The sequence below is a fragment of the Marmota flaviventris genome, chromosome 3, assembly GCF_047511675.1.
Source record: "Marmota flaviventris isolate mMarFla1 chromosome 3, mMarFla1.hap1, whole genome shotgun sequence".
In the NCBI taxonomy this organism is placed as follows: Eukaryota; Metazoa; Chordata; class Mammalia; order Rodentia; family Sciuridae; genus Marmota; species Marmota flaviventris.
The window spans coordinates 46,959,072-46,985,697 of NC_092500.1; the positions used below are offsets into that span (position 1 = coordinate 46,959,072).

At 35.3% G+C, this 26,626-nt stretch overlaps 1 protein-coding gene across 2 annotated transcripts in view; it reads left to right on the forward strand.

Moving 5' to 3' along the window:
• The window catches only part of Ptprr (protein tyrosine phosphatase receptor type R), a 262,896-nt gene that overhangs the window by 202,431 nt on the left and 33,839 nt on the right, over positions 1 to 26,626 (forward strand). For both annotated transcript variants that reach the window (XM_027928323.2, XM_071609161.1), the window contains 3 exons: positions 12,583 to 12,769; positions 15,810 to 15,894; positions 26,154 to 26,233. In XM_027928323.2, the coding sequence (XP_027784124.2) occupies positions 12,583 to 12,769; positions 15,810 to 15,894; positions 26,154 to 26,233 (352 nt within the window). The remainder of the gene's footprint in view (positions 1 to 12,582; positions 12,770 to 15,809; positions 15,895 to 26,153; positions 26,234 to 26,626) is intronic.

The window sequence follows — 26,626 nt, forward strand, 5'->3', positions numbered from 1 at the left end:
GCAGATATATGGAATCTTGAACTGTGATAAAATGTTCCCATAATTTCATTTATAAATCCATGGTGAAAATTTATCATTACTGACATACATTGTTCCTATTCTACATGATGTTACTCATAAATATTCAGTTTTGTTAAATAAACACATATATAGGTTGAAAACAAAATTTTCCAGACATATCTATCACCAGCTAAAAATAATAAGAGTTGTCACTGTCCCTGCAGGATAAATGCATATACTCCACAGAAGCTTTATGGCACCTGCCAGGCAGAAAGAGTCTCTCCGCAAAATGTTTTCAGTAATTCTGGCCCATTCTTTTCTTTTTCCTATTTTATTTTTCTACAATCAACATTTTTTATTAAACTTTCAAAAAGTAAACCTTTCATTATTAAAATGATGCTATGATAAAATTGTTAACAAACATCAAATATAAGATCTTACCAAATATTATACCAACATTTAATTCAAGAAGATTTTTCATTACCTCCAAAAGAAACCCCACATGCATGAGCATTCCCTCCTCAGTTCCCCACTCCTCAACCTCTGGCAACTCCTATTTATTTTCTATCTTTATAGGTTTTTCTATTTGGGGCATTTCACGTAAATGGAATCATACAATATGTAGTCTGGTGTGTCTGGCTTCTTTTATGTAATGTGTTTTCAAGGTTCATTTATATGGTAGCATGTATCAGTGCACACTTCCTTTTTATAGGACATTATATTCCATTTTGTAGATACAGCATATTTTGTTCATCCATTTACCAGCTGATGGATATTTGGATTGGTCCTACTTTGGGTTATTATGGATTATTCTTCTATGAACATCTGCATATAAGTTTTTGAGTCAGAATATGTTTTTAATTTGGAAACAATGGAATTGCTGTGCCACATGGTAACTCTAGGCTTAATGTTGTGAAGCACTATCAAATGTTTTCGCAAGTGGCTGAACCATTGTACACTCCCATTAGCAGTATATGAAAGTTACAGTTTCTCCACATCTTCACCAACTCTTATTGTCCATCTTTTTCATTATCACTTCCCAGCAAGTGTGAAGTATAATCTTCTTATGGTTTTGATTTTCAATGTCTCTTCTTATTTCTTGATTCTCAATTCTATTGATCTGTACGTCAGTCTTTATGCTAATACTTCATTGTTTTTGTTAATGTCATAGTAAATTTGAACTCAGTGATAGTGAGTCTTCCATCTTTGTTCTTTCTCAAGATTTTTTTGTCTATTTTGAGTTCCTTGCATTTTCACATGGATTTTAGGCTTTTCCATTTTGCAAAAAAAACACCATCTAGGATTTTGATAAAGTTAGAGCTGAATTTGTAAGTCAATTTCAGAAAATATTGCCATCTTAATGATATTAAGCCTTTCAACATGTCAATGTTGTATGTGCTTCCATTTAATTTATTTCAGTGATGTTGTACAGGTCCCAGTGTACCTGTCTTGGAATCTTGCAAATTTTATTCCTAAATATTTTATTCTTTTTGATGATATTGTTAATGGAATTATTTTTTAATTTCATTTTTAGATTATTCTTTGCTAGTATATAGAAGCACAATTAATTTCTTATCTTGATATTGTATCATGTGACTTTTTGCACTTCAATTATTATTTAAAATACATTTTTTGTGTGTGAAATCCTTGGAGATTCTTGTATATAAATTTGTGTCATCTGCAAAAAAAAATGCAATTTACTTTTTCCTTTCCAATCTGGATTTCTTTTGTTTCATTTACTTATCTAATTACAATGGCTAGAAGTACCAGTACAATATTGAATAGATGTTGGAAGAGCAGACTTTGTCTTGTGCCTGATCTTATGTGGAAAGCTTGAGTCTTTCCTCATTAAGTATGATGTTAGCTGTGGACTTTTTTGTACTTGACCTTTGTCAGGTTGAGGAAGTTCCCTTCTACTTCCAGTTTATTGACTCCTTTTTTTTTAACATCAAAAAATGTTGTATAATTTCTGATGATTCACATTTTAGCTGAATTCTGTAGCTAATTATTATCATGTATGTCATTTCTGGTCTTTAAAGTAAATGAATATATTTAACTTACCTGCAACAATAAGTATTAAAAGAGTTCTTGGTAATGATTGTGTAAGCAGACAGGGAGTCAATTGTATTGTGTGGCTTAGAAAATACTGTGTGTGTGTGTGTGTGTGTGTTCATATTTGTATATAAATCAACCAAAATTGAAAGAGAGTCCTCATTTTAGAAAGATTGGTTTACTCATTGAAACTTAATGTTTCTCCAGTATCATCTTTCTCTTAACTAATTATATGAACTAGGAAGATCCAAACTTGGGAACTAAAATTAGAGCCACCGTCATTTTGTTCTTTTTTTAAAAAGGGAAACAGCCTCCTCACCATGAGTGACAGTCAAAACAATACCAAATGCCAAAAAAGAGAGAGTAAAAATTAATCATACTTGATTACAAAACAAAGCACTACTTTTTTGGTATGAACAAAATCACCATAAGTCTTTAGAATGCTAATGCTCAGTCTATTGATATTTAAATAAGACTCAAACTAAACTAGACCTCAACTGTAGCATTTACTGTACCTGCATAAGCTTGGCTTCTTCACTCAAATCTAAAACTGTTCTACCACGATCTTCAAATTCCCCTGTTTCCAGAAGGACTGGAAGAGCCATCAGACCATAAGTATTGTGCCTAGCATTACTCTAACTGGTTTATTTGCAAACTTTCATCTATGCAGGCAATAAGTGTTGCTTTCTATGTATTCAGTGGTACAGAGGGAGAAAAGATTAAAGCCAAATCTTTGCCCTCAGGAGTTCACACTTAGAGCAGATCATTTCTAATGATTATGGTATATATTGGAGACATTTTAGAAAAACTGCTCTATGAAAAAGCCCCTAGGGTTTGGAAGAGGATCTGAAGGAATGGAGGGCAAGCTCATTTGAGGTATAGGGAACAGAGATGCAGGTTGATTGCTTGCCAGGGGCTCAGGAAAAGGTAGTATGTGATAGATGAGGCTAGAGAAAAACACAGGGAGTAGATTAACAAGCATAGTATGTTGAAGGGCTGCTAGTTGGGGTTTATTATCATATTTCATTCCAGTAAAATCTGGAAGAAAACATTGAACTAGGAGATGTTAGAGATAGGAAGTCTTACTGGAAGTAAGTCCAGACCTACTGGAAGAGTCTGGACCAGAGATGAAGAGGATCTAAACTAAGTCAGCATCTAAGGATCCCAAGAGTCCAGCTTCATGCTTCTTCCATGCCCCTTGTGTCTAGCAATTTCTTCAAACTCAGAGATTTTGAGTTAGTTTTTTAAATGCCTTAACTAAAAAAATAATCATGGAAATGCACACTTAAGTACAAGATTGTTTATTGCAGTTTTGTTTATAATGGTAAAAAACTGAAAATAACTTACTGTCCATAAGATATTGGTTAAATAAACAATTGTTACATCTACACAAAGGGATACTACAGAATGTGTGAAAACAGCATTTAAATAAATCTGAGACATGAAAAGACATTCAAGATATATTTAGTTTATAAAAAAATTAAAACATAAAATAATATATTGAGTAATTGACATACATACAAAGACTTGAAGACCATACACAAAATGTTATTAGCAATTAAGTATCATTATTATGGAATAATTTTCTTTCTTTTTATCTATGCTTGTTAGTTTTTCTGCAGTGAATATGCCTTTTGATTAGAAAACAGTGTGCTAATTGTAAACACATGAGGTAAAATTTTTAAGTCTATGGGGTATGAAAAATGGTCTCATCTCAAGTGATCACTGTTATATTTATAACACTGCTGCAAACTTTCACTCACTAACCAATTTTACCAACCTTGACTTCTTCAAATATTTATCAGGGTATGCCCACACAGCTTTCCCAGCTATATATGTGAAGTAAGAATTACTACTACTACTATTATTATTATTATTATCATCATCATCATCATCATCATTTGCAAATGTGTATTATGTGCTGGAAAAATTCACATATTTTTCCTTCCTTACATTTTATGATGTGAAACAACCCCATGAGTTTCATTATCCTTATTTGCAATTAAGGAGTCTGAGATCCAGTGAGTTTAAGCAAAGTGGCCTAGCATCAATTTAAGCTCAGATCCTAAGGGCAGTACTTAAAGAATAATGCAACAACTTCAATTTATATGCTTTTTAAGTGATTATTTTTAAATAATAAAGGTGTATTAAATTTTTCCTTGTCCTATGTGCCTATGAAAGATCTGATATCATGGTACAAATGCAAAAACTTTTTGCAAATCATTTAAAAGGAAGAGCAACAGTCTACCCAATGAAGCAGGTGATTTCAGGTAGAAAAATGGATCATTTCCCACATTTCCACACCAAAAATGTTCTTTCAATATATTACGAGATTTTCTTTTTACTTTAGAGTGAAATTTATTATCTTCCAGATCCCGGACCTGATATCTTTTATATTATTATATAGGACCTATTCATTTATTATAGCTTCTAGAGATTAGCAACCTTGAATTTTTGTCACAATAAATAACTTTCCTAGTGCTTTGTATCTTTCTCCTCACTCTCGTCTGTCAAGTGGTCCAGAAAAAGGGTACTACATATAATTTACTTGAAGATAAAGAGATGAAAACAGGTTGGGCCTGGTGGCACATGGCTGTACTCCCAGCAATTTGGGAGACTGAGGCAGGAGGATTACAAGTTCAAGACCAGACCCACCAACTTAGTGAAAACCTGTCTAAAAATTAAAAATAAAATAGGGCTGGAGATGTGGCTCAGTGAAAGAGTGCCCCTGGGTTCAATCTCCAGTACTGAAAGAGAGAGAGAGAGAGAGAGAGAGAGAGAGAGATGGAAACAGCCTATTACTAATTAAATACTATTAACCCTTGGTACTTAAAAGCCAAAGAATTTGAAGTTGCAAAGAGCTTTAGTGGCCAGTCAATCCACATGTAGTAAAGGAATTCCATCTCTCCATTTTACCATTTTTCCTATCCTTTGTTATTCAAATGAACTATTATAACACAGAGGGAGGCAAGGTTGGGCTGAAGGCCTCAGGACTCACATTTTTAGATCTAGAGAGAAGAAAGTGTTAAAGTTCTTCCTATCATGTGAAAGATATATATACTAATGAAGACGGCTCTGGGCAAATTATGCATTTTTTAAAACAAAACCAAAAACATTCTCAAAGGTCAAATCTGTTTGCTTTCACTCTCTATGAAATTCTTATAATCATTAAGATGCATACCTTTCTGTTCTCATTTCAAGTACTTCAAGATAAACAGCTGCCACCATTTCCCACTGAAAAGTAATTTTATCATCCAGGAGTCTGAGAAGTACATCTTCCTACACTGCAGGCAGACTGGCCATTTCTCTCATCTTATTCTACTCCCATTTCTGTTCTTTACTGGGTACTGAATGAAGTGCCAGGCTTGAAGTCTCATAGCACTCCATGGCCAACACTACAGAAAGAGTAGCACAATTAAGAATTAGTCCCTTTCACACAACACAGGAAACTGTACCCTTCTGCATAAATCCTGCTTCTTTATTTTTACTTTTATTTTTTAGCTGTTGATGGATATTTATTTTTTATTTACTTATATGTGGTGCTGAGGATCAAACCCAGTGCCTCACACATACTAGGCAAGAGGTCTACCACTGAGCCACAACCCCAGCCCCCTAAATCCAGCTTCTAACACCCAAAGTTCTGGCCCTCACCTACTAGGAAAATAAATGCCTGGTTTCTCAGCTCTGCCAACACTCAGCTGAAGTGTTCTTGTATTTCTAGAAACAATGATGAGGAATTGAACAATTTCAGCTGAAATGTTTATAGTCTCTTGCTGAACTGGCTGTGTGGCCCTGGCCCACAATATTTAGACATGTTTTCCTTTTTACTTAATTGAAATTAGCATGTTAATGTTTATTGCATTCCTGTTACCTTTCCTTAAGAATTTGCTTTTTTCCTTCAATTGTTTGCAATGGTATCTTTTGAATTTCCTCCCTCCTCTTTATTTTTTGGCATAAATAATAATTGGTGCTACAGCAGCAGCTCGATAAAGCTTTTTATTATGTTCCCTTTTGTCCAACAGCAATCATGAGGCACTAAAAAAGCTAAACAGTTTGTTCACAGCTACATGACAAAATAGAAGCAAGACTTTCAATAGAAGTTCTGTCTTATTTTTATGCAGTTTTTTTTTAATTAAAGGTCTCAGACTCCTACTATTTTATTGATTTTTTTCTCTAAATCATTTAGATATTTTCCTATCTTGTTTTTATTTTTTCCGTAATTTGTGTTTGCCTTGCTTTTGAAATGTCTTTTTGCTTCTATGCTCACTTCTTACCATTTTGGTTTATGGATGTGATTGATCAAGTTCATATTCTCTTGGTTCAGTAAAATAGTGTTTTACCTTTCAGATAGATCATTAGTTAGTTATAGCATTCCAACTGGGCTCAATGGCACACATCTGTATTCCCAGTTACTTGGGAGGCTGAGGTAGGAGGAATGCAAGTTTGAGACCAGTCTCAGAAACTTAGTGAGCCCCTAAGCAACTTAGTGAGACCCTGTCTCAAAAGAAAAAAAAAAAAAAAGACTGGGGATGCGGCTCAGCGGTTAAGTGCCTTTAGTTTCAATCCCCAGTACCAAACAAAAACAAATAACTTAACATTCCTTAACATTCCTATTTTATAAATTATATCCCTCTCTAGATTTTTCAGCAAAGTGCTAGAAATATTGATAACCTGTTTGAAAAGAAAACAAAGACCTTGAAGCTGGGCAGGTGGTGTATGCCTGTAATCCCAGCGGCTCAGGAGGCTGAGGCAGGAGGATCACCTGTTCCCAGCCATCCTCAGCAAAAATGAGGCATTAAGCAACCCAGGGAGACCTTGTCTTTAAATAAAATCCAAAAAAAAAAAAAAAAGTCAGGGGGAGGATGTAGCTCAGTGGTTAAGTGCCCCTGAGTTCAATCCCTAGTACCCCCCCCCCCAACAACAACAACAAAAAAAAGACCTTAAGGATTTTTCCTTTCTTATACCCCAAAATAAATTATAAATACATTAAAAGATTTAAGAAACTAAATTTCAAGAGAAAAAATTCCTCTGAATTAAAGCAATGCAAGAATCCTCTACAAAGGAAAGATTAACAATAGACTGAACATAAATATAAATTTTAAACAATTCTTCATGTTTCAAGACAATAAGAAACTATATGTTTGCAACATATACATCAGACAATGTCATATACAAACATCAGCCAAGTCAATAATAAATATATTAATGTTACAATATAAAAATGAGGAAAGAGAATGAAGAGAATGAACAGAAAATTCTCAAAGGTAAAGACCTACATAAACAAATGAAAATCTAGCTTATCCTCATCTTTAACCAAAGAAATAAAATAATAAGCCACTGACATCGCTGCCCACAAAACAGCAAAGTTTAAAAGTCAATTTAAAGGCAAGTAAAGAATACATGAGTATGAGTGATTTCAATTCCTTTTTTTTTAGAACTTCTAAACTTTATAGATTTCCTCTAATGAACTTGCATTATTTATGTAATGAAAAAATTAAAACATGAGTATATTTAATCTCTTCTCTCTAAGCACAAGACCTGACTAGGAAGTGCCCAAATATTTTACTCTTTTTTATTCTACTGATTAGATTTCCTAATTCCACCATATTTCACTTAATCTAAATATTGCCTGTTCCTTGAGAATAAGAATTAACAAAAGCAAAGATTTTTTTCTAAGGTCATGACATCCTACCATCATATTTCACGGACAGGACAGAGAGTACTTACCATGATAAGGGCTGTTTTGTGGAAAATGCTATCTGTGAGGTCAAGAGCTTGTGCAAATTTAACTCCATAAGTGAACTTTGAAACATTGTCTGAGGTGTTGAGGCAAAGTGCTTTAGAGTTGTTTAGGATTCAGGGGAAATGAATTTGCCATAATAAAGAGAAACTTTAAGATAAATAGGTTATCAAGAAGGATGTGTTTTTCTTTAGTGACAAATGTGTAGATTATAACCACTGAATTCAAATCATTAATCTCAGTAAAAACAATGTTCGAGTTTTTGTAAAGACCTCCTAAAATAGATCCTTTAGAGAACTAAATGTGACAGTTAAGTAAGACTTTGCCCATTATTACCCAAAGTTAATAATAGCCAAGCATCACAAGCAATTTACTTACATTATCCAGTTAACCTTTTAATAACCCTCTGAGATAGGGTTTCTTTCATAAAAGGAGAAAGTTCAGAAGCAGCAAGTCTAGACGGCCTCACCGAAGTTTCACCACAAGGGCGTGTAGAGGAAAGATTTGAGCCCAGACAAGTTTACCTGTAAAGATAAAGTTTGTACCAGAACACTGGTACAAATACTTGCATTCCAGTGACTTGACTTTCTGCCCACCCTACTCCTTGCTTTGGGAGGCAAAGATGAAAGAGCTCAGATTTTATATTGTAACTTGGATTGAATCTTTGCTCCACGTTGGGTGTCTTTATTTTCATTATTAGTTGTTCAAAACATTACATAGCTCTTGACATATCATATTTCATATATTTGATTCAAGTGGGTTATGAACTCCCATTGTTACCCCGTATACAGATTGCAGAATCACATCGGTTATACATCCACGTTGGGTTTCTAAGCTGGTGATCTCTTCACCTGTAAAATGAGGGGAAGTAATATTGCAGAAGGCTATGAATATTGAGCTACCATATGTGAAAGTCCTTATGATAATACTTGGCAAATAATAAATATTTAACAAATGTTAGTTTCCTTTCTTCCTTCCCTTGCCAGGATGACAGTTTACAATTCAGTTGACATGAAAACGCTACATTGGGTCTCAATTTAGCACAGACTCCCTTATTACTTACACACTAAAGCAAATGAACCTTAGACATGGGGTCTCTCAGGTTTGGGCAGGAAGTGCCTTGGGAAGCCAAAACAGAAGTTGACATACCTCCATGTTCTGATCCTTTCGTTCCTGGATTTGGGCAGACTTCCAGTAGCCTTAGAGGTTCTCAACTCTTGCCTCCCTCTCATCTCGGATAAATGATTCTGACTTCCATTTCCAAACCATGTTTTTTACATAACTGAACTTCTGATCAAACTGCTTCTCTGTAATTTCTCTAAGTTGTCTTATCATTTTCTCCTTCCACGCTCTCTCTCTCTGAAATAATTGTCTCCCCAAAATTTACCTATTGAACCTTTACCTTCAGGGCACAACTCAAATGACTCCTCCTTTGTGTATCTGCACTGTCCAACTGGGTGGAAGAGACCTCACCACCTACTAAACCTAGAGTGGCTCTGGTGTTACTCCATTAACAGATTGTAGACACTTTTGTCTTTTGAAGCTGAAAATTAAATGCAATCATAATTCAAAATGGCATGTGATTAGCAACCCCTTAGACAGCATCTCACCACTCCTTACTAAAATATCTATTGAAACCAGCAAAAGTCAAATCCTCACAAATATACTAAAAAGTAAGGCCAATAGAAAACATTATTGTAATTGGGAAAGATTTTTCATGAAATTAGTGACCAGAAGAAATGGATGAAGGAACTTTAAAAACTGTTTTCCCACGAAAAATATATTGAAATTCTTGGTCTAAAAGTGGAACCATTCTTTGCTCCTCCTCAGCTCTTTACCTCCTATTAAGAAACACAAGAAGCCCTGCTGATATCACTAACAACAACCAAAAAATTTAAAAAGTGGAGGGGAGAGACACTCATCCCTCTATAAAATATGCATTATTTTATGAGGCGTTCAGAATGCTTTTCCCTAATTAATTACCCAATAATTCAAAAGGGAAAAATTGAATTTCACTGGATTAGACAAAGGAGAATGAAGGGAAGGATGGAGGGATGGGAATAGGAAAGATGGTAGAAAGAATAGGACATAACTTTTCTATGCTCATATATGAATACACGACCAGTGTCACTCCACATCAAGTACAACCACAAGAATGGGAAGTTATACTCCATATATATATATGATATGTCAACATACATTCTACTGTCTAAAAAGAACAAATAAAAAAATTAAAAATAATTAATTAATTAAAAAAGAATAATAATAAGATGAGAAAACATAGAGACACTCCAAAATAAAAGCCAGACATGTCAATATTAAAATTTTTAAAAGTCAGATGTGAGAACAAATATAAAATTAATAGGAAAGAAACATTGATAAGCTCTACAGTTAAGATATATCACTCTTAATTCTTCAATTGACACATTGACTGAAATACATAATGTCAAAATTGTACAAAATTAAGAAAGAGTACAAGTGATTATTTTGAAAGACCTACATCCATATCACAGGCTTTGATAAATTCAATAGGAAAATAGGAAAGAATACACTGGAATAATATCTTTAACAACATGTAATAGTGTAATAAATAAGGTGATATGTATGTATAAATGTGCAAATGGGTAACACAGGACTTACACACAGACATGATCAAACCAACAGCAAAATCATCTGTGAAATGTTTAGGAAAAAAATTATTGCAGTGTTTCTCTCAAAGAAAGAATCAAGAAATCCCAACCATTAGAAGTCCATCTCTAAGTTCCATGTTGTATAGTTAGACACTAATAAGGAATATTAATGTTCAAGTACTTAAATGACCATCAAGAATAAGAAGAAATTAAAACTACTTAGAGATTAAAATAACACTGGAGTATAGCTCAGGGGTACAGTGTTTACCCAGCACGCCTGAGGCCATGGGTTCAATCCCCAGCACAATATTTTTTTATTTATTTAATAAATAAGCAAATGCAAAAATAAACAATAAAATGATATTATTCTTTAAAAACAATTATTGAACTAGAATTGCACTGAAGCTGCAACTTTTTGTTCAGTGGATTTTTGGTTTTATATTCTCATACTTTTCCATTGTTTAAAATTAGGCTCTAGGGCTAGGGATATAGCTCAGTTGGTAGAGTGCCTGCCTCACATGCACAAGGCCCTGGGTTCAATCCCCAGCAACACACACACACACACACACACACACCAAAAAAAAAAAAATTAGGCTCTAATCGATTAACTATCTCCTGATGTGGCAATCCAATACATAGCAAGTATAGAGAACACAATTTGGAGGAATTAACCTTCTGGGCCTACTATCTACTCTTACTGTCTTTACTCTTATTTGCTTTGATCTGTTGTTCCCTCCTATGCAACACCAACCATTTGGCACCATATTTAATCTCCTGACACACACCAAAGATCCCTTTAAATCCACCAATTAGTATGAATGCAGTCTCTGTCTTTGACCCTCAGTCTCTCACATACTACTTTATAGGAACAGCCTTGCTGTCACTGTCACATGTTATTTTACTGTTATGTTCCTTACAGCTATTTTAACTGTAAGAATCACTTACACCTTCCACCCAGGATACTGGGGTCTTTATACTGAAAGAGACCCACCTCACTTCCCAAAAAAAGGAGTGTAATTATAAAGGGAAGATAAATTGGAGCTTAGTTTACAGGCCTGTGATCTCTACACTTTCTTATAGGTCACCACAGAGTTAAATAGCAGTACATATATACATTTCCACGTAGACATGCATCTATATATAAAGCCATGGTGGAGACAGAAGCTAAGGATTCACTCAGAAGTTAAAAAATACATATATATATATATATACACACACACATATATGTATAAAAAGCATATATATACATATATGTATCTATATGTATATATACATATAGATACATATATGTGTGTGTGTATGTGTGTGTGTGTGTGTGTGTGTATATATATATATATATATATATATACACCTTAAAAAAATTTTGTAGTTGTAGATAGACAGCATGCCTTTATTTTTTATTTGTTTATTTTATGTGGTGCTGAGGATGGAACCCAGTGCCTCATACATCCTAGGCAAGCACCAACCCCAGCCCTATACTTTTAAATTGTATTTCAAATGCAATAAGCTGAACCAAAACAGAGATTGTGGTTTTTTATTTTTATTATGTTTTATTTGAAAAGTATAAGTGTGTTTATTTGTGTAATATGATGTTTTGAAATATGTATACTTTGTGGAATGCTAAGTAAAGCTAATCGATAGATGCATTACCTTGTTCTACTTTTTCATGGGGAGTACACTTAAGACATTTTTCTCTATATTTCCTATGTCCAGTAAAATCATAAGCACAGTACATTGATGTCAAAAATATTATATGACGACATGATTTATTACTGGACTTTCAGACATATGTGTAAGTAAAAATTGGTTTATGTTATGTCTGATTTTCTCAATTCAAATGTGTTTACATTCCCTAAATTTTTCACTAAATATAATTAGCCATCCTATTATTTCCATAACAACTATATCTATTAGTAAATTATAGTACATGTTCTCAATTTGGAGTTATTTGCAAAAATAAAATTGTCAGTTTTCTATAAAGGATTTGTGAGTAGTTGCTATTATCAATCATGGCACCAAAAGAAAAAATACATTTGGTCCTTATTTCTGTAAAAGTTCTTGCTGAATTACATGCATTTTCAAAAAGACCAATCACACACAATTTGTGTGATCAAAATAATTCATGTGATGTTAACCTAATAATGTTATTTTTCCATGTAGACGAGGATCCAATGTATCTCTTACATTGGACATGAGTAGCTTGGGGAATGTTGAACCCTTCGTGGCTATTCCAACCCCACGGGAGAAGGTGGCCATGGAATACCTTCAGTCAGCCAGCCGAATTCTCACCAGGTCACAGCTGAGGGACGTCGTGGCAAGCTCACATTTACTCCAAAGTGAATTCATGGTGAGCCTGCCATTTATTTTTTCTTCAGTATTTTTATACCTATGGAAAATAATGAGATATAAGTGAGAATGGTGCTACCTTGGGCTCAAGCAGCTTATAGCAAACAAATGTTTATAATAATGCATGATGGTTTTAGAGCTACCCACTGTCTTATCAACTGTTGATTAAGTGTTTAGACTACACAGCAGTAGCTGAATTAAGGCAGAGTATGTAAGAGCTGACCAGGCAATGCAATGGTACAAAGAAGCTGGGCAGAGAAGGAGCATTTCTGAAGAGATTTGGCACATGCAGGGTGGCACGGCCATAGACAAAAGGAGCATTTTAGGATTTAAAAAAAAAGTCGTTTTCACTTTTTGAGGAATTAAATTATTCAATCTGCCCAGCGACCAGCGCTGGCTTTATTAAAGAAGGTTCAAACCGTGAGCAAAACGCTAGGGAGTTTTAAATTAAAGAGACAAGACTCTAATTACCTTTAAACCAGCTCCAGGATGGCTTCTCCTAGCTCCCGCCTCCAGCCACCTAATGCGGTAGCAAGGTTTACTGAAGAGGAGAGAGAGAGAGAGAGAACAAACATGCAGGGAGTGGACTTTTATTGTATTGGGGAACAAAAAATTCCAGGGAAAATCCCATCCAATGAAGGTTAAGGGGGCAGCATCCCAAGGTCAGGGGTGATGATTGTGTCTTCGGGGCAGTGGCCAGACACGCCTCTGCATGGACAAGCCCTCAGACCTGGAGAAGGTTGGGGAATAGCTCTGACACAGCTGTGTCTAAGCGCCTCTCACCCAGCCAGGGAGGTAACTCAAATCACGTGTGAGGATGGCCTCCCACAATTCAATTTAACAGGAACACCAGAATCAAGATGAGAAGTGGCATAAATTGAGCCTCAAAAATATTTTTTAGAATCACATATGCATTTAAACTTCTATTTTAAAAAGATCACACTCTATTTTGAAAATGGAGAGAATCTATAAATCTACAAAGAGAATCTTTTAAGCCTACAAAAGGTAGCCAGAAGTAATGAAGAAGTCAGGATTGATATCCATTTTTTTTTTTTTTTGTCTTAACCAACAGGATGCATATGGTGCTTATCTTAAATGAAAGAAAGAACACAGAAAGAAAACCAAGTGTTTTGGACCTATCAATATTCTAGGTGATAACTTAATGCATAACAACATATATATATATACCCAAAGAGTTTGGATTCAGGCATCAGATTAGACTTCTTGGGTTTAATTGTTGTCCAAAGGGAATATTTATTTGGTAGATCAACTTGCATCTTAAATCAGTCATATACCTTAAGCCACATAGGTTGAATAAAGTAAATTCCAGGATCAGTTTAAATATTTGCAGCCATGCTAAGGCAAAAGATCTAGTGCAGACAGATCAACTGTTAGCCCTATCAACTATTATTAATTGTCTTAAGTCAAATACAAACATGGAGGTTTTAAAAATTATACTCTGCTGTGTGTCATATTTTTATGAGAAGAAAATGAGACCTACTGGGATAAAAGAACCAGCCAGTGATCACACAGCTAACCAAAGGCACACCTAGTATTCTTTTCTAGAACCAAGGTGGCCTTTGTTTGTGAAATAAGCTTTTAGCATAACCTACTTCCCTGAAAGGACAGGTAAGGCCAACAAGGAATATCCAAGAGAGGGAAAATGCTGGAAGATGACAGATTGTCAGTGTGTGTGTCATAAAACAGGAGGTAAAATGAAAGAAAAGTAAGGAATAAAGATATTACCTACTTAATGGCTTTGCCAAAACAGACTGACCCGTTTAAAATGATCAGGCATGAACATGTGTTTTCTATTGAACGTTCAACAATTTAGGTCATTTGGTAACTTGGAACTGAGAAGTTAAAACATGTAGGTGGATCAGAGAATATTATAAAATTCTAAAATAACAGAAGTTAATGGAAAGTAAGCTGCTCTGCTCTGCAGACCAAGCCTCAAATCCATAATATAGTCTGACTTTTCTCAAAGTTTCAGATTGACTGAAAACTGGGATAATTTGAATTAATTTATAGATGAGTTCTTTCATTTCAAAGAATATTAGTATGTTGAGCTGTATTTTCCATTGGAGTAAATTAAGTAATAAAATATTATTTTATGTGATCAGAGGAATTTATACTTATCAGGCATTAAATAACACAAAAGTTATTTTATTTCACATTAACCTTACTTAAGCAATCCTTTGGATAATTTTATGTTGGAAAACATACTATTTTGATTAACCAAATCCTAAAATATTTGTTGGGGTTCTTTTGAAAATTCTTGCCCATTGCTTTCTTTGCCCCTATTAGCTAAAAATGCTCACATTTTCATGTCTAATGCCTTCATGTAGAGACACTTCTATTCTAATTGTGCTCTCTCTAATCATTTGAGACCTATGACATATATTCTGACCAAATAAGGACATTTATATTCTTAAGTGAGAGAAAGTATCTGTATACCCTTCATTAAAACATATTATATTTACAAGCACAAACGAAATAATCCAACTATAAGCTTTTCCTTAATTAAAAAAAAAAAAACAATATGTCATCATTGCTTGAATCAACAACAACAAAAACTCTTTGATATGTTCCCCTTTGGGAGGGAGGCTTTAATCATTATTAAAAAATCCATAATTAATATTAAAGAAGGATCCACCAGAGTGAGTTTTTTTGGTACTATACTTACATAAAGATTTTTTTAAAAACCTGAACGCCTTGTAAAAAATCTACTTTTCAGCTATCTATGTCATTCTAGCAATTGTGTCATAACATGATTCTTAAAATCTAAGCATTTTATGGCTCTTTAATGGCTACATATAACATAATGCTTTCTGACACAGAGCACTGCTTCTTAGAACTCAGCTTGACAGGGTGCACCCAGCATGTTTATGAAAGGAAGGGTGTGGGTCAGCCAGAGGTGGCAGTCTGTTGTTTTATAAAGGACTTTGAAGTCCAATACAGCATGGATCAAATGGCCCCCTGTGAAGATTTTCTTTGTGTCAGCATTAGATATACGAATTTGATATCATTTATTTTTGCAGGAAATACCAATGAACTTTGTGGATCCCAAAGAAATTGACATTCCACGTCATGGAACTAAAAATCGCTATAAGACCATTTTGCCAAGTAAGTTTCTTGATTCAGTAATTTGCACTGCAAAGCACAGGGCAAGCCTTTTTCATTCACCTTGGCTTCACCATTTCCAATCCTCACAATGCCCAAATTTGGAGTTACAGCCATATATCAAACTAATAATAACCATTAAAGTTGTGTGAAGTAAATAATTTCATTCTATATTACTTATATTATAATGATCTGCTCACAATTTCAGTAGATACATGACTCTAAAACTTTATTGTCCTACACATTATGGCCAATTGATTTTTAGCATGAGTTATCAGATAATTCAATAGGTTAAGGAGCATCTTTTCAACAAATAATGTTAAAACAACACGCCCCCCCTACCAAAAAATGAAATTGAACCCTACCTTATATCATGGATCAGATACCTACATGTTACATAGGAGCTAAAAAAATAAAAATCTTAAGATAAAAAAGGTATAAATCTTCATGATCTTCAATTAGTCAATGGTTTCTTTAATTTGACATGAAAAGTACAATAAACCAAGAAGAATAAATTAAACTACATAAAATTTTAAAGTATGCTTCAAATGACACTATCAAGAAAGAGAAAAGGCAACCCACAGAATAGAAAACAATATTTTCAAATCATGTATTTAAAAAGGAATTGTAAGTACAGTATATAAAGTACTCCTACAATTCACTATTGAAGGACAACCCAATTTAAAAATAGTCAAAGGACTTCAATAGAAGTCTGCCTTCTCCAAAGAAGATAAACAAATAACCAATAAACATATAAAAAGATGCTCACCATCATTAGCCATCAGAGAATCAAAATCACAATGCTATGTCATTTCATATCCACTAAGATGATTATATAAATGATAGACAATAAAAATCATTGGCAAGGATGTACAGCAATTGTAACCTTTTCAGACATCGCTCATAGGATTACTAAGTGCTACTTAGGAAAGTAGTATGTAGTTCCTCAAAAGGTAAAACCTCAAGTTACTTTATGAACCAACCAGTCCACTCCTAAGTATACATCCAAGAGAAATGAAACATGTGTCCACACAAAAAAATACACAAAAATGTTCATAGCAACATTATTAATATCCAAAGAGTGGGAATAACACAAATGTCCATTGATGAACAGGAAATGAAATTCAGTATATCCAAAATTCATATTTTATATGAGTATTCTGAATTTACATGGAATGAATAATAAGAAACCAGATACTAATATATACTAGAAATGGATAAACTTTAAAAATATTTTGCTAAATGAAAGAAAACAGCATAAACACATCATATTTTATAATTCCATTTGTATGAAATGTCCAGCAATCAAATGTATGAAGACAGAAAGCAAATCAGTGGTTTCCCAGTGTTGAGTGGAATGGGAATGACTGCTAAAGGGTATGGAGTTTATTGGGGAATACTGAAAATATTATAAAATTGGTCATGATGATATTTTCAGGATGCTGGAGCGGAAAAAATAACTGTGGTGGCATGCTAGTGGACAAATTGTATAGAATGTGAATTATATCTCAGTGATATTATTACCACTGTGCATAACAATCACCTATCATCTGTGTTGAAAATCCAGCACCCTGTGCCCAGTCCCTGAGGTTTTGTTTAAGTAGGTGTGCCCTTGAGCCCAGGAAACTGCTTCTAGCAAATATCCAGGTGATTCTGATACAACTGATACCAGGACCACACTTTGAGATACTATAAATTACATTCAAGCTAAAATTGACTGCATGAAAGTTATCAGTATCAAGCAATGAGATGGAGGCCAGGGACCCATAAGGAGTGAGAAACAGTAAGATCAATGAGCTCATGGACTGGAGAGGAGAGACATGTAAATGAGTAATAATGTCATAGAGCTAGAATAGAACTATGGTGTAAGAGGTACAGGAGCGTAGGAAGCACTGAGGAATTAATTCTGCAAAAACATTTTGGAGAAGTAATATTTTCCATCACTCAACAAACAGATATAGTTGGGGTTTTGGCCAAATCCGTAAACATCTGATGGCAACAACTCTGCAAAGATGGAGCTACAAAGATTTATTTGAAGTATTGACATTGAAATAGTTTCAATTCCATCAATTCACTTATAAAACAGCAAATAAATTCTCCATACTTATCATAAGCACTTAAACTCAAGCAGTTGAAGAATTTCTGGGGTTTTTTGTTTGTTTGATTTCGCAGTGCTGGGGATCAGAATCAGAGTCTTGTACATGCAAGGCAAGTGCTCTACCACTGAGCTAGAACCCCAGCCCAGAGTTACTATTAACACTGTTAATGCGTCTCCAGGCCGCCCCTTTGGTGGAATTGAAATGCATTGTTAGTCACTCCACACCAACATTTTAACTAGTCTGTATAGGCAAATCTATTTACCTCAGCTCTAATCACTGTCAAAAGACATGCTATGACTACAACTAGCTAAAAGGGATGAATGTGCTCTGTGTAAGAATTGGTTCTCTCTTCACTGCTAAAATTTTCATCTAAAATATACTGAACGTTAAGTAATTCATCCACCACAATTATTATGTATACAGGAACTGCCATCTAATTTCAGAAGGATTTGGAAATTACTAGGATTATTTCAAAGTTCAGCCTTCTCTGTTTCCTGCCCTGATGATATCAGACAACTGCGCCACAACCCTGTGTCAGCTTTTCCATTCCCAGAACTGGGTGGACCATTTTCTCAACCAGGGGCACCTGTGCTGACAACTGATGTTTGGAATGATGGATTTTCTGTTGAAAGTGCTTGTAGCCCAAATATCCCACCCAACCTTGTTGCACGAAATATTATTTAGCAAATAGAGTTTTGACAAGCCACACTCTTGGCTGAAAATTATTATGAGAGACTGAAATGAAATAGGCAAAGCTGTTCTTTATGATTTATTTTAGAATATAATACGGATAAATTTAAAACATTAAGTTAGTTGATAATTCGCCATTAACCAAGATTTGAAACATTATGTTTGTTTTTATTGTTTTAACCTACAATAAACTCCTTTTACATTTAAAATTTTGGTAGTTTGAACCAACAACAGTAATGCCATATAATTTTGAGGATTTTTTTTAGTACATAGATACTAAGAACTCATTCAATTTTAACTATTTCTCTGAGGACAGGACAATGTTAGCCTGGTTCAGAACACTGTATATGGTAGATTGAAGTGCTAAAGTCAAGTTTATGTCAAATTATTTTGTAATATAAATAAATATTAGTCATAAAATACGTCTATCCAAAATCTCAAAAGCAGTAGGGAAAAAGCCCAGTCATATAACAATATAAAATTATTAGCACCCAATGAAGTAAAATAATAAAAACTATGTGCACTTCTTCACTTATACAAAAATAAGACAATACATACAAAATTAAAGAACACTGTTTACTCTGACTATGCTTTTTTACTTAAAAATGTAGTATCTAGTTATGTTTTAACTTAAATTATGCTTTTATATTTTTATATTAAGTACTTAGTACAAGGTAGATATTCAAACAAGTGAACCATTCTTGAAGGCAACAGATTGAGTTAGATTATTTCCTACTCCACTAAAAAACATTCACAATTTGTAACAGGCTACTGAATGTTCCTTTGTCATCCTTTTCTTCATCCCTAAAAACAAGAGATAATAATACTAGCTTCCAAGGACATTGGAAGAATTAAATGATATTGTATGTAAAATGACAAGCAAAGTTCCAATAAATAATATGATTTGGTTTCTGTTTTCCCTCCCTAACTAAATGATGATGAATCCATCGTTCCAGAATAAATTATGGAAAATGCTCTTCTATGTATAGAAGGGTTCAAAGGTTCAAAAGCATAGTATTCAAGAGCCCTCTTTTATAATTTTCATGTGCTTTTTACAAGTGATCTTCTATATAATCACCATCAACTCTCTACAGCTATGGATATGTTCTATATAATTCCAATATGATAGCCCATTAACCATTTGTAGCAAGTGAACACTTGAAGATTATAGCTAATGCAGCTAGAGGAACTGATTTCTAAATTTTATTTCATATTTAGATAAATTAATTAGCTTCATATGACTAATTGGCTACTGCATTAGACAGTGCGGGCTTGGTATCCTCTCTCTTTTGTTAAAGATATAACCAATTCCTTCCTTTCCTCCCATTTCCCAATTTATGTTGATTAGTCTGTGAAACCATTCTTTTCATCCCCGGCTTTGTTCACATGCTACAGTGATATATTTTTCCCCATCTAACCAATTTATCTCTTGACTTCAAAGCTCAAATGCACTTCTTCCTGGGGGAAAATTTTGACACAGACTAACCTTTGATAAAATCTAATATAATGTTAGTCACATCAGGATCCAGGTATCATTTTGTCTGTTAAATGGAAAATTTAAGATTACAGCATATATTTTAGAGAGACCAAGGTGAGGAAATTTCATAAATATAAGTTTGACAGAACAAATTTAAATACAGACTTGGTGAAACACATCTATATTTATGTCCAATAAAGTTGAAAAGATACATGAACAAGGAGGAGAAAAGAAGGGAAATAAGGAAAAAAGAATTATGGGAAATAAGAAAAAAAGAGGAGGGGAGAAGAAAAATAAAAGGGCAGAGCAAAATAAAGAGAGGAATAATGATCAATATTCAAATAATATGTGTAATTATTATTGCTTCTACCCTGATGTATCATAAATGCTATGTTAAGTATTTAACATAGTTCAGAAGTATTTGGTTAAAATTATCATAGTGAATTTGGCTAATATGTAGACTTAAATGCATAACATTAATAAAATTGTGGAGGTAGGGATGAAAATGATGATGATGGTGGTGGTAAAGTATATTTTTAATCCTCAGCTGTTTTAATAGTCTAACCCAATATATTAAAAAGCTTTAGTTGGAAATCTACATTTTCCCCTATTCAGTCATATATTGGGTTCTTGCTTTAAAGATAAAAAAAAGTATTTGAAAACCTCTAAATACTTGGAAATTACTATGAATTACTAATTTCCAACATAAACTTTAGCTTGACATGGAATCGCTTCTACATAGTTATAAGATCGGGTTCCTAGTAAATCATATATATCATAAGCATTACAAAAACTGAAGGCACTGGGACTCTTTTCAAGCCTGAGTGGTTTAGGGCATTTATGGAAATTTCTAATAATCAGTGGATACTAAAAGGAATGAAAGTTTGCTTGTTTCATTTTCTTAGAAAAGAAAAAAATCTGGAAAGTCAAAAGCAATGTTTTAACTATTTCTAATAGAAATTAATTCTAGTATTAAACTTTCTTTGAACACATACCAGACAGAAATGATATAGGATACAAAAGTGAATTACATACAACTTTTTGCCCTCAAGAGATTTGCCACAATCCTTCAGGGTAGGCAGAAATTTAAGCACTCAAAATGCAGGATGATAAATACTGAAATAAAATGCAGGGAGTCTAAGCAAAATATTGAATGGCTAGTGCTGTCTGGTAAGGCCAGCGAGGGGCTCGGAAAGACATATCATTAGAACTGAGCCCTGAATAATTGGGAAAGACTACTTTACCAGGCAGAGAAGGCACAGGGTGCAATATGTGCAAATGCCTGGAACCTATAAGGTCATGGAATGTTTGGGTGATTGCCCTAGATCCATGGAGCTAGGTCAAAAGGTACATGTGGGAAAGTGCCTATGGAGAAAATGTCACTGAAGACCTGCTGTGCTCTACTAAGTAAGAAACTTGGATTTCATCCTCTGGGCCTTCACTGTCCAGGAAAAAAACTACTAGCCACATATGGCTACATAAATTTAAATTTAAATGAATTTGAAGTAATTAAAATATTCATTCCTCAATTCACATTAGCCATATATCAAGAGCTCAATGGCCACATGTGACTAGTGGTCACACATGGTAACTAGAGATAGCTTCTTCCAAACAGGGGAATGGATTTGGAACAGTTTGTTGTAGACAACATAGAAGAAATCAGTACAGTGGGTAATTTAGTGATATCCAGGCTGGTCTAATCACTGCAGGCATTTTGGTGACAATGCTGGGGGCTTAATTTTAGACTAAAAGGAATATCTTTTATTATATCACCAAAATTTTTTTCTTTTACTTAGCAAATGTGAACTTTGATCCTAAGAAATCCTGAATTCAACTTCTGAATGTGCACCAAACCTGGATGTGTAGAATACGCCTACTCTGTTTAATGCCTCCCTAAGCAGAACTGATTCGTGATAATACTATCCCTTTCTGATATCTTTTTCCAAAATTTATATATATATAAATTTTAACTATTTCTAATAGAAATTAATTCGTGTGTGTGTGTGTGTGTATCTCATTAAACACACCCAAAATAGTAATGGTTTAAATAAATTGAAAGTGCATTTCCCTCCAGGTATAAGCTTCCTGGTGGTATGGTGGCTTTGCCACATCCTTCATCTCAACTCTTCTCTCTGGTTATTTTGCCATCCCCAGGGCCTTGGCTTCCTTGCACACTGAGATGCTGGTCACTGCAACCATGTTTTAAGCAGCAGGATGAAGTGAGAGTGGAAGAAGGAGAACATTACCCTTCACTTCACTCCCTTGGTGTAAAAATCACACACATCCCTGACTCTCATCTTTCACATTGAGAACTTAATCATGTGGCCACAACTAATTGCAAGAGATGATAATAATTAGAGGAGTCTAATGCTGTGCATTATACCAAGGCCCTGCCAGAACCTGGGTGGGATTTTGTTACTAAAGAAAGAGGGAGAGTGAATACCAGGAGACAGCTGTCTTTTATACACATCTGGGTGTGTTGGCGGGGGATGTGGGGGGTGGGGGGTGGGGGTGCGCGCGTGCACGCGCTTGCATGTGTGTATGTGAGCTATGAATGCTGTTGTGTGTTCCAGCTGATGACAGCAGAAATGCCAGATGGCCCCACACATGCTCACTCAGAAAGATGTTTAAGGGGACTGCACAGTCAAAAGCTCCCAGTCAGGTCCCCTCCTCTCTGCTATCATTAATGGAGTATGTTCAGTGAATCCTGCTGTTTGCTCCACTGTGGCTTCTCTTTCGGATTGTTTCTAATTTTATATTATGTAAAGAATTTTGATCCATATGGTTGACAAAAGATATGCAAAGAAAAACGGAATCATTTCACTCTGAATGTTAAAATGCAGCTCACAGGAATTCAAAGAAATTTGGTAGGGCAAGGGAAGGGGGAAAATGAGAGAACAAAAGAGCTGCCTACCACAAGCCCTTTGACATTATGAAGGACTTGGTAAATTTTATTCAGACCAAGAGGTTTTACCAACAAGAATAAATTTAGATGGGGATGAGGGGCTAGGAACTAAAGCTTATATTTGGAGGATATGCTTTTAAAAAAAATGGATAAAACATCATGAAAACAAAGTCAGGCACAAGCTCTTTATGGAAAATGGCCTGTGCACATGAAGGTACCCTGCTACTGCTGTTGTAGGAAATATAGAGAGCTGCCACGACTTCAGCAGATCTGGAGGAAATGAGGTGTATTTGAGTGACAGGTGCCAGCTTCTGACTCCTAGAACCTGCACTGTGAGGGCTCCAGGTGATAAGCTAACTTAGGAAACATTGCCAGGGCCCATTCTCTGCTCTAAGGAGGGTAGCCTGCTTCAGGATCATATTCCCCAACACAACCCTTCAGGAGGAATTCAAATAAAAGCTGGAAGCCTCCATCCCAAGAGAGAGCTCCATGTTGCTGAGCCCAGTCCACAGTCCCTTGTGGACTATCCTGACTCAACTAGTCCTTATCAAGTCCTCATAGTACCCTGTAGTCATCCTTTTTCCTTTAGATCATCCAAAAGAACACACCAGGAACTTGTGCAATGTGTTTTAGATGAAGAAGAAAGAAGTCCAGCTACTATGAAGCATGGCATTACCAAGAGGTGTTCCCACTGATTTCTAGGATTGATTGACATCTCCTGGATTGTGATTGCTTACATCTGACAGGACCAGGAGCTGTTATACCTGTGCCTTATCCAATCAGCATTTTGGTCTTCACGTGCCATGCTGTAATTTCAAGCAGAATTGGGGCTTCTCTTCCTAAAACCAGATATTTTAGAGATCAAATCCGTTTTATCCATCCCTGAATGGAAGCTCCTATTACTTCTAAGATATGCCTTCATTTCAAACACCCTATGGACTGATGAGTGAAATTTAGCTTTATATTTTCAACATCACCTTTGATAATGGCCTTTATGGCTCTGACTTTGATAACATGGGTTCATTCTCTGTTTTACTTCTTCTGAGCTACATGACCTCGGGTGAGTTACCTAACCCTTCTATGCTTCCATTAACTAATCTAGATAAAGAGAATGTTAATAGTATCTACTTTATAAAGCCATGATAATTAGGTGACAGAATGCATAAAAGGATGATAGCTGCTCTCTCTCTGGCATACATTCAGCCCACAGTGAGTACAATGATAACCATGGTATTGTCACCCCAGTGTTTGTTGATGGCCTCCTTATTTTTCCTCATATTACCTATTACCTGCTATATAACAAATTATCTTGAAATTTAGTGGCTTAAAGCAATAAACATTTCACAGTTTCCATGCATCAGGAATTGGCTTGGTTGGATAGTTCTGGTACAGGATCATGTGTGAAGTTTCTGTTGAGACCTTGAGCAGGGGTGCAGTCAGCTGAAGGCGTGACTTGCGCTAAAGGATCTCCTTCCATGATGGCTCCCTCATTTTGGCTGTGCTGTTTGGCTACTTGGGCTCCCTCAAGACAAGACAGCTTCCTCCAGGGCAAACAACCCAAGAAAGAAAGCAAAGAGGAAGTGGTATATCCTTTAGGACCTGGGTAGCTCTGTCAACTTTGTCACATTCCATTCATTATATGCGAGTCATTCATTTCTGCCCACACTTTAGGGAATGTGAACGGGACTCTACTTTTTTGTAGACAGAGTGTCAAAGAATTTGTGGCTGTATTTTCACACCACATCACTCCTAATCTTATGGGCTGACTTGTCTTTTTTTAATAAAACCAGTTATAGCTTTTATTATCTTTAATAGCAATTATATGTGAAGCTAAATGTAATATAAATTTAAATAATAAATATTAAATCTATGTTGGTTGTGCCAGATTTGTTACATTTTCAATTACCTCTGACTCCCACTCACACGTATTCTACGCAACTTTCTTCCTCTAGTTCTCCCTACCTCACTTTATCTATGATTTTCTCAGCTTGGCCTGTGAATAAAAGAGATTGTCTCCTTGTCTTACACCCAGACTGTCTTACTTCAGGATATGCGTATAGAAGGCGGGATGCTTCCTTGCTGCAGCCCAGTTTTTACACCACCTTCCACTGAGAAGGGATGCTGAAAAGCACTGAATTTTCTATTATTTCAGGAAGAAACTAGGCAACTCCTAGGATGTAACATGTGGAATGTAATTATCAGTTTGTGTGGCTGCCAACATTAGGGAAGCAACATGGCATAGTCACTAAGGATGCTCTAGAGTAGATAGCAGACGTTCAGAGCCTGACTCCATTACTTTCTTCCTGACTGTGTACTCTTGGACAAGTGATTTAACTTCTCTGTTTGTTTGCTATTTGAAAGATGGGGGTATCAATTTAGATATTTTTATGAATGACTTATGAAGACTAAACAACATCACACCTGTAAAGTATTGTGAACAGACTCTGACATCCATTAGGTAATCAGCACAGGCTGTTGGCAATTTTATGAACAGACTGGGAACTCACTGAAATGAATTGTGTTTCTCTTTAAAAGCTCCCTCTTTTGTTGGTGTGCTCTATCCTCCATCCCCACACTGATAGACAGTGTCCGGCACATAGTGAAATAGCTTGTCTATCTCAGGAAATCAGGGTCCAAGCTCATGAAGCAAGGCCAGGTTGAGCCCCGAGGGTCCAGGGAAGATGAGATCATGAAATATGAAGAAATGATTCACCTCTGAAGGAATAGAAGAAAAATAGGAAAACCGAAACCTGGTTCAAATTCCAAATGCCAAGAAAATGAGAGGGATATACATGAGAGATGGGGTCAAGTATCAAAAGCCCATGAAAAATGACATGAAGTATAAACTCATCATCTCTTCCTCATGGACAAGATTTATGTCAGTAGCAAATATAAGATGGGCCCAAAGGTCCCTCAGTAAACATTGATGGCTCAAGAGATGAACACAACATGTATAAAGGGCCAACACTGGCACATGCCAGACAATCAGTGTATAAGTTAACAGGTGTGCCACTTGCAGGTTATAGGTGTTTTAAGAAATTTTAAAAGAGTATATTTATTTAATGTATTTTTTTCTTGTTTTCTCCATTAGATCCCCACAGCAGAGTGTGTTTAAGGCCAAAGAATGTAACTGATTCACTGAGCACCTACATTAATGCTAATTATATTAGGGTAAGTAAATAAATAGAAATTTCTTTCTGGTGAGCATGTTGACATACTTTGAATTATTGATTTTAGGTTTAGTTTTGCTTTTCTTCCCCTCTCAAGAGTTTGATTTCAATTGGTTGCTAGCAAGGGTATCTGTTTGTTGTAGTTTGTCAACCCTGTTTGAATCCTCCACAATGAGTCCTCCTTTTAGTCCCTGACTATGGTCTCCACATAGCTGCTCTGGTGAGGATGGAGCATTACAACCCTCAGTACCAAATGCCCTGCTGAACTTGCTAGGAAAACAGCCACATGCATCATGGTGCTAGAATCGATGAAGCTCTTACAACCATGTTGCCTTTGAACCAGCACAGCCAAAGATCTTTCCCCTAAATGTTCACTGCAAGGCATCCACTTAAA